Source organism: Colobus angolensis, unplaced genomic scaffold (genome assembly GCF_000951035.1).
Source record: "Colobus angolensis palliatus isolate OR3802 unplaced genomic scaffold, Cang.pa_1.0 Scaffold149, whole genome shotgun sequence".
Classification (NCBI taxonomy): domain Eukaryota; kingdom Metazoa; phylum Chordata; class Mammalia; order Primates; family Cercopithecidae; genus Colobus; species Colobus angolensis.
The window spans coordinates 3,256,594-3,265,666 of record NW_012114588.1 but is presented as its reverse complement, the minus strand read 5'-3'; the positions used below and the strand labels follow the sequence as shown (position 1 = coordinate 3,265,666).

Genomic DNA, 9,073 nt, shown 5'->3' with positions numbered 1-9,073 from the left:
CCGCCCGTCTCGGCCTCCCAAAGTGCTGGGATTACAGGCTTGAGCCACCGCGCCCGGCCAAATAAGACAAGTTTTTTAGGCTAGAACGTGCTGGCAGGGTGCGGTGGCTCACACCTGTAATCCCAGCACTTTGGGAGGCTGAGGCAGGTGGATCACCTGAGGTCAGGAGTTCAAGACCAACCTGGCCAATGTGGCGAAACCTTGTCTCAACTAAAAATACAGAACTTAGCCTGACCTCGTGCGATCCGTCCACCTTGGCCTCCCAAAGTGCTGGGATTACAGGTGTGGGCCACTGCGCTGGGCAAGAGGATAGTCATCTTTACAAAACAATGTTGTGTGTGTATATGTTTTTAAATCTTAGGGCTGTTGAATCCATCAGTAGCAAAGGGGCCCAACACGTGTTTATTCAGCAAGTATCTATTGAATGCTTCTTCCAGGGCTGTTTTATGCATGGGTGGTGGCCTGCACCTGTAGTCCCAGCTACTCAGAGGCTGAGACAGGAGAATCACTTGAACCTGGCAGGCGGAGGCTGTAGTAAGCTGAGATCGTGCCACTGCACTCAAGCCTGGGCAACAGAGTAAGACTCTGTCTCAGTAAATAACTAAATACATACATAAAGCTACAGGACTGGAGAGAGAAAGGACAGAGAGGAGAAGTGGCCTGAGACTGGCCTCAGCACTGGTGACTGATCTGGCGCAGGAGGTCTGACCATAGGGTTGGCACCAAGTCGTGGCTAAATCTGTGTTCCTCTGGGCTCTGGCACCAGGCCCCACTTCTTTTTAACAGGCTTCTAGATTTCAGGCCCACAGGCTCAAGTTGGTCATGTAAACAAGACAGGTGACTTTCTCCCATACTTTAGGGAGACGGGCACCGCTGTCTTTATCACTAAGGCACACCTCACTCCTCTGCTGCCCTTGGTCTTTATTTCATATGCTCTGCCTCCCAGCTGTCCTTCCCCCTTAACGTGCAGCTTTCATGGTGTTACAGGAGTGGAAATGAAGAAGATCACTGATACCCATACGCCGTCTGGCCTGACCGTGAACCTGACACTCTACTACATGCTCTCCTGCTCGCCAGCCCCGCTGCTCAGCCCCTCCCTGAGCCACAGGGAGCGAGACCAGATGGAGTCGACGCTCAACTATGAAGATCACTGCTTCAGCGGCCACGCCACCATGCACGCCGAGAACCTGTGGCCGGGACGGCTGTCCTCTGTCCAGCAGATCCTGCAGCTCTCCGACCTGTGGAGGCTGACCCTCCAGAAGCGTGGCTGCAAGGGGCTGGTGAAGGTCGGCGCCCCAGGCATCCTGCAGGGCATGGTGCTCAGCTTTGGCGGGCTGCAGTTCACGGAGAACCACCTCCAGTTCCAGGCTGACCCCGACGTGCTGCACAACAGCTATGCATTGCACGGCATCCGCTACAAGAACGACCATATCAACCTGGCCGTACTGGCGGACGCCGAGGGCAAGCCCTACCTACATGTGTCCGTGGAGTCCCGCGGCCAGCCTGTCAAGATCTACGCCTGCGAGGCGGGCTGCCTGGACGAGCCAGTGGAGCTGACCTCGGCGCCCACGGGCCACACCTTCTCGGTCATGGTGACACAGCCCATCACGCCGTTGCTCTACATCTCCACCGACCTCACACACCTGCAGGACCTGCGGCACACGCTGCACCTCAAGGCCATTCTGGCCCATGATGAGCACATGGCCCAGCAGGACCCCGGGCTGCCCTTCCTCTTCTGGTTCAGCGTGGCCTCCCTCATCACCCTCTTCCACCTCTTCCTCTTCAAGCTCATCTACAACGAGTACTGTGGGCCTGGAGCCAAGCCCCTCTTCAGGAGTAAGGTAGGAAGCCGCTGTCTGGTCGAAACCCGAGACCTCGGCCTTGCTCTCAGCCCTGTGTCTCGGCAGGGGCTGGCCTGGCGAGGGGGGGTGAGGCCTGGGCAGGAATGGGTGTCCTGATGCCCTCAGCCCTTGACACCAGAGAGAGAGCGCAAGTGTTTTGAGAGGAGACGACAAGGAAGGGAAAGCTGTGGAAATCCGGGTGTGAATTGATGGTCTTCTGGCTTCCCAGGGCAGCCCTCCCCTCCTCCCTCATCATAAATCTCAGCATTTAAAAATAACTGCAAGCCGGGTGTGGTGGCTTGTGCCTGTAGTCCCAGCTACTTGGGAGGCTGAGATGGGAGGATCACTTGAGCCCAGGGGTTTGAGGCTGCAGTGAACTGTGATTGTGCCACTGCACTCTAGCTTGGGCAACAAAGCAAGACCCTGTCTCAAAAAAGCAAAAAACAAAACAAAAAAGCAAATAAAAGTAAAAAAAAAAAAATTAGAGGCAGGGCCTGGTGGCTCATGCCTGTAATCTCAACACTTTGGGAGGCCGAGGTGGGAGGATCCTTTGAGCCCGGGAGTTTGCGACCAGCCTAGGCAGGAAAACAAGGACTTGTCTCTACAAAAAATTTAAACATTAGCCAGGTGTGGTGGTGCACGCTTGTAGTCTCAGCTACTCAGGAGGCTGAGGTGGGAGGATCACTTGAGCCCTGGAGTTTGAGGCTGCAGTGAGCTGTGATTACACCATTGCACTCCATCCCAGGTGACAGAGTGAGACCCTGTCTGAAAATAATAATAACGAGGCTGGGTGCAGTGGCTCATGCCTATAATCCCAGTACTTGGGGAGGCTGAGGCAGGCGGATCACCCGAGGTCAGGAGTTCAAGCCTGGCCAACATGTTGAAACCCTGTCTGTACTAAAAATACAAAAATTAGCCAGGCATGGTAGTGCACGCCTGTAATTCCAGCTACTCGGGAGGCTGAGGCAGGAGAATTTCTTGAACCCAGGAGGCAGAGGTTGCAGTGACCCGAGATCATGCCAGTGCACTCCAACCTGGGCGACAGAGTGAGACTCTGTCTCAAAAAAATAAAATGATAGTAATAATAAAAATACCTGCAACAAGCCCCTAGATTGACTTGAAACCTCTGTCTGAACTGCTGGCGGGATCCCCAGCTTCCCCCCATGTGCCTGTTCATGCCATGCAGAGGTCAGCCCCTTGTTCCAGGCCTTGGACCAGAGTGGCCATCTCCTTAGCATAGGACACAGGACAGAAGCATTCCCCTCCAGTTTCCTGAGACATTTTGCCCCTGGAAGCGGTGATTTTGGCCATCATTGTTGCGAGACTGTCATCGGGGCAGCATCTTGGGATCAGCATTGCTGTCATGGGGTGAGGCTGCTTACTGTGCCCTGCCGCCCGGCCTTCTGTGCTTTCTCCGGAGAAAGACCAGCAGGGATTCTAGGGGGAGGCCTTTGTTAGCAGTTGTAGAAGAAAATGTTTCCCAAAGAGCTGAGCTTTTTCCCTTCCTCTTCTCTCCTCCCTCATCCCCCTGTCTCCTCCCCTCTACTCTTCCTCCCATCTCTTCTCTTCTTTTCTCCATTATCTTCTCTTTTTAAACTGTAGTGACAGTAGAGAGGTATATTAGGCTCTGCGTCTATGCTCCCAAGTAGTCAAAGAGCCCAGATCCCACCCTGGAGAAATGGGAAGTGCCCCCTCACATCCACAGGGATGCCTGCGGCTTCTAGTTTCTGGCCCAAGACCAGGACTTGGAAAAGGAAGCAGAACTTGACCTGAAAGAGCAGAAGAGTGGGAGACAGGGCTGAGTTCCTCAAGTTCGAAGAACAGATCAAAAGTCAGATCAAAAAGGACCGCACAGAGGCCTTCCTTGTGAGCTGCCTCTGAACTAGCTGCACTAGGACAGGCGCCAAATGTGCATCGTGTGGGTTTTGCTGTCTGTTTGGCAGGCGGCTGCTTTTCCCTGCTGCTCGGTGGCTTCTCTGCCCTCGCTCTTGAGGGCACCTTCGGTTCCCCCCCAGTTGGGGAAATGAGCCAGACTACCTTCGTGGGGTACTGAGCGATCTCTCAACAGACGCAGGCTGAAGCTGGGCCGTGCCAGAGCGGAACCAGTGAACACCCAGCTCCACAAGGGCCCAGGCCACTGGGTCCATGGTCATTCTGCAAGGCTGGGTCAGAGCCAGGGTGTGGTGCCACTAGGGGTGTCTCCGTAGGCTATTTCTGTAGCTGGCCACTGGGGTTGGCAGTGAACAATAATCACACTTGTTTTGTGAATTGAACAGGAAGATCCCAGTGTCTGAGTGAACTAACAGTCCTGCTTTCAGCCACCATTTGCACAAGACACCCAGCACTGAAAGTCCTGCTGCCAGGAGCAAGGGATCCTTTGGAAGCACCCGCCCTTTGTGCCTTGTTGGGGGAAACCAGTGACGCAGAAGCGAATGTGGATACACCAGAGTTTGCATTGGAAGGAGCGAGTGTCACGTGGGGAGGGAAGGGGCCGGTGGACCTTTTGTGAGCTTTCCACTCAATAAAACGAACCTGTATGGCAAATACTTGAAATGGAACTCACTCCTTCCACTTTCCCCTTTTCTTCTGTCCCAGGAAATAGACCGTCTTTTGAAAAGACTCTTGTCTAGGGAAAGTTCTGTCCTTTTCTGAATTTATCGTGTTCTTTCTTGATGAAGTTTTAATTTATTTTTGTTGAGATTTTGCTAGATGGCTTTTGCATCCCCTGTAGATGGCGAGTGTTGGCAGTGATGTCCGTCTCAGCCTTCGGAGGCCCCACGGTCCCGAGGCTGGGCCGGGGTCCCCAGGGTGGCTGTGCTGCTGCCTGTAGGAGGGTGCGGGTTGCGCTGTCATCCTCGGGTTTGCACGCCCTTTCTTATGAGCCTGTGGACATCTGTGGTTTTGTACTTTGGGGCTTCAGGGGAGGTGTTTAACTTTCTAGTGATTGATGATTGTCAGGTTTTGAAATACCAAAGCTTTTTTGTTCTGTTTTTAAATAAATATCTTTCAAATTTCCATGACCGGTTTGTGTGTGGTTACAACCTGGAGACATGCACCACGTCTGCCCTCAGCACTAGATCTGTCGGAAGCAGGGCGCCCACCCGGCCCCGCTGCCACAACGCCATTCCTTTCCCTTATGTTCCACGTCTCTTCAAAGGAGTCCGCTCAGAAGGTGTGTGGGTGGCCGCCTTTCTGCTCGCCAGGGGGTTGCTGAGTGGCCCTGCCGAGTGGGCTGCTTCTGGAATTACCCTGGCTCCTTCCCTGGTAAGGTGCCCTCTCCCCCACCTGCCCTAAAGAGCCAGGGTTCTCCTGCTCTGGTTTTGCTGGCTATAGGACATCAGCAAGACAAACCCTGAGTGGTCCTTCTCCAGATTGTCTGCTGAAGCCACCATCAGATGCCTCCCTTCTGTGGGGAGGAGAAGGGAACTGTCCACTCCCGGGACCAAAAAGGGGCTGAGCCGGGCGTGGCAGTCCACCTGTGGGGCTGTCCTCAGCGTCTCGGCGTTTAGACTGTTTCTCTGCGTTCCCAGACAGCATTTTAAGCGACATGACTCACTGGGAAGCCTGGTCTGCCTGCAAAGGAGCCAAATGTCTGGCCCACAGCCGATGGTTATGAGAGTAAACATGGGGCTCAAGCTCTGCTCTTAGTGGCACTGGTTCCCCAGTTCCTTCTGTCCATGTAGCACCTTCTCCCCCGGATCGTGCAGAGCTATGACATGTGATCTTCCAGCCGTGGGCCACGGGCTGGCTCACGTATTGCAGAGTGGGAGCCTCTTGGGGTGCAATTGGTGTCACTTACAGTGTGACGTTAAACGGAAAACTGTTGGACCACAAGAACTGCAGCTCTCATTCCTTCTTGAACTTGGAACTGGGCATGTTGTAGGCTCTCATAAATGTAAAACAATGCCGGGCGTGGTGGCTCATGCCTGTAATCCCAGCACTTTGGGAGGCTGAGGTAGGTGGATCACCTGAGGTTGGGAGTTCGAGACCAGCTTGACCAACATGGAGAAACACCGTCTCTACTAAAAATACAAAATTAGCTGGGCGTGGTGATGCATGCCTGTAATCCCAGCTACTCGGGAGGCTGAGGCAGGAGAATTGCTTGAACCTGGGAGGCGGAGGTTGCAGTCAGCCGAGATCGTTCCATTGCACTCCAGCCTGGGCAACAAGAGCGAAACTCTGTCTCAAAAAAACAGTAAAACCTATGTATGTGGTGCCTAAGAAATACCAGTTGAATGATTAGAATGTCAATAAACTGAGGTTTTTTTTTTGTTTTTTTTTGTTTTTTTTTGTTTTTTTGAGACGGAGTCTGGCTCTGTCACCCAGGCTGGAGTGCAGTGGCCAGATCTCAGCTCACTGCAAGCTCCGCCTCCTGGGTTCACGCCATTCTCCTGCTTCAGCCTCCCGAGTAGCTGGGACTACAGGCGCCCGCCACCTCGCCATGCGGCTAGTTTTTTGTATTTTTAGTAGAGACGGGGTTTCACCGTGTTAGCCAGGATGGTCTCGATCTCCTGACCTCGTGATCCGCCCGTCTCGGCCTCCCAAAGTGCTGGGATTACAGGCTTGAGCCACTGCGCCCGGCTTTAAACTGAGGTTTGTCAAGTACAGCTCTGATTAAGTGCTCACCATACATGTTAGATATTTCACATCAGCACGGCCTTTTGGGGTGAAGAGGTTGCTGGGGGTTAAGATCCCAGTTTGAGAGATGTGGAACCTGGACCTCACACAGTGAATCATTTGTCCAAGGCCACGTGACCATCAAGTGACTGGAGTGCAAACTCTGCCTTGATGCTGGTGCAGGCTTGCTCGGAGTCCCCACGCTGCCATTTCTCCCCATGGCGTGCGTCTGATGGCTTCTGTGGCATGGCTCATTGTCCACAGGGCTTCCAGTTGGCCACCATGGTAGAGAGGAGATGCTGGTGGTCCACAGTGGAGCAGGCCAAGCAGTAACCCTAGTGGGTCCCATCTGTATGGTCCAGTGGAGGCTGGCTGCACACAGACAGCCTTTTTCTTTTTTTCGTTTTTTTTTTTTTTTGAGACAGAGTCTCGCTGTTGCCCAGGCTGGAGTACAGTGGCACGATCTCAGCTCACTGCAAGCTCCACCTCCTGGGTTCACGCCATTCTCCTGCCTCAGCCTCCCAAGTAGCTGGGACTACAGGCGCCAGCCACCACACCCAGCTAATTTTTTTGTATTTTTAATAGAGATGAGGTTTCACCGTGTTAGCCAGGATGGTCTCGATCTCCTGACCTCGTGATCCACCCACCTCAGCCTCCCAAAGCACTGGGATTACAGGCATGAGCCACCGCGCCCGGCCACAGAGAGCCTTTTTAAAGTTGCTTTTTCAGGGCCTGAAATCTGGTGTGGAAAATTTAATTGCATACTATCTGAAACTTCCCAACAGCTGAAACATTGGTTTGGAAATGTGTTCACTCCCTGAGAATCTACCTGCACCCCATACATCTGTCCCATCTCACATACTCTCAGCCACGTTTTTTTTTTTTTTTTTTTCTGAGACGGGGTCTCATTCTGTTGCCCAGGCTGGAGTGCCGTATGGTAATCTCAGCTCACTGCAACTTCCTCAGGTTCAAGCGATTCTCCTGCCTCACTCAGCCTCCTGAGCAGCTGGGATTACAGGTATGTGCCACCACACCTGGCTAATTTTTGTATTTTTGGAAGAGATGGGGTTTTACCATGTTGGCCAGGCTGGTCTCGAACTCCTGACCTCAGGTGATCCACCCTCCTCTGCCTCCCAAAGTGCTGGGATTACAGGCTCGAGCCACAGCGCCCGGCCTCTCTCAGCCACCTTGACTCCGGCCATTGTGGCAGCAGCCAGCTCTGCACGGTTATGAGTGTCCTGGCAGCACCCAGCGTCAGCCTCTGTCATCTTTAGGAAGCTGCGAGGCACTCAGGCATATGTAGCCTTGAAGCATGTGAATGGTAACACCATTTGGGGCCATGCTTCACTCGTGGGACATGGAGCCAGTAGACACAAGCTGTCCTCTTCTGTCCCTGGCGTGGACAATTCTGAGGCATACTTTTTTTTTTTTTTTTTTGAGACGGAGTCTCGCTCTGTCGCCCAGGCTGGAGTGCAGTGGCCGGATCTCAGCTCACTGCAAGCTCTGCCTCCCGGGTTCACGCCATTCTCCTGCTTCAGCCTCCCGAGTAGCTGGGACTAGAGGCGTCCGCCACCTCGCCCGGCTAGTTTTTTGTATTTTTTAGTAGAGACGGGGTTTCACCATGTTAGCCAGGATGGTCTCAATCTCCTGCCCTCGTGATCCGCCCGTCTCGGCCTCCCAAAGTGCTGGGATTACAGGCTTGAGCCACCGTGCCTGGCCTTCTGAGGCATACTTTATTCGGCTTCTCAGAAGGTGCTACGGTTTGGATATGGTTTGTTGACATTTGGCCCTCAGTGTGGCAGTGTTGGGAGGTGGAGCTTTGTGGGAGGTGTTTGGGTCACACGAGTGGATCCCTCCTGGAGGGCTTGGCACCCTCTCTCAGGAACGAGTGAATTCTTCCTCTTGTGGGAATGGATTAGTTCCCAGGAGAGCAGGCTGTTATAAAAACCAGGAAGCCCCTCGGGTTTTGCTTCTTTACATGTGTCTGCTTCCCCTTCAACCTTCTCCACCATGCTAGGAGGCAGCAAAGAAGCCAGGCAGATGCTGGCACCATGCCCTCGAACTTTCAGCCTGCAGAGCCGTGAGCTACATAAACCTCTTTTCTTGACTGGTGCAGTGGTTCACGCCTGTAACCCCAGGACTTTGGGAGGCGAAGACAGGTGGATCACGAGGTCAGGAGATCGAGACCATCCTGGCCAACGTGGTGAAACCTTGTCTCTACTGAAAATACAAAAATTGGCCGGGCGCAGTGGCTCATGCCTATAATCCCAGCACTTTGGGAGGCCGAGGCAGGCAGATCATGAGGTCAGGAGATTGAGACCATCCTGGCTAACTCAGTGAAACCCTGTCTCTACTAAAAATACAAAAAAAGGCCGGGCGCGGTGGTTCAAGTCTGTAATCCCAGCACTTTGGGAGGCCGAGATGGGTGGATCACGAGGTCAGGAGATCGAGACCATCCTGGTTAACACGGTGAAACCCTATCTCTACTAAAAAATACAGAAAAAAACTAGCCGGGCATGGTGGCGGGCACCTGTAGTCCCAGCTACTCGGGAGGCTGAGGCAGGAGAATGGTGTAAACCTGGGAGATGGAGCTTGCAGTGAGCTGAGATCCGGCC

The 9,073-nt window shown here is 53.5% G+C and overlaps 1 protein-coding gene across 1 annotated transcript in view; it reads left to right on the top strand.

Annotated features, from left to right (window-relative positions):
- The window catches only part of KIAA2013 (KIAA2013 ortholog), a gene marked incomplete at its 5' end in the record, with an annotated part of 6,796 nt that extends 1,941 nt beyond the window's left edge, over positions 1 to 4,855 (top strand). Inside the window, 2 exons of the mRNA XM_011935845.1 lie at positions 988 to 1,841; positions 4,118 to 4,855. Of these exons, the coding sequence (XP_011791235.1) occupies positions 988 to 1,841; positions 4,118 to 4,135 (872 nt within the window). The remainder of the gene's footprint in view (positions 1 to 987; positions 1,842 to 4,117) is intronic.
- Between the last annotated feature and the right edge of the window lie 4,218 nt (positions 4,856 to 9,073).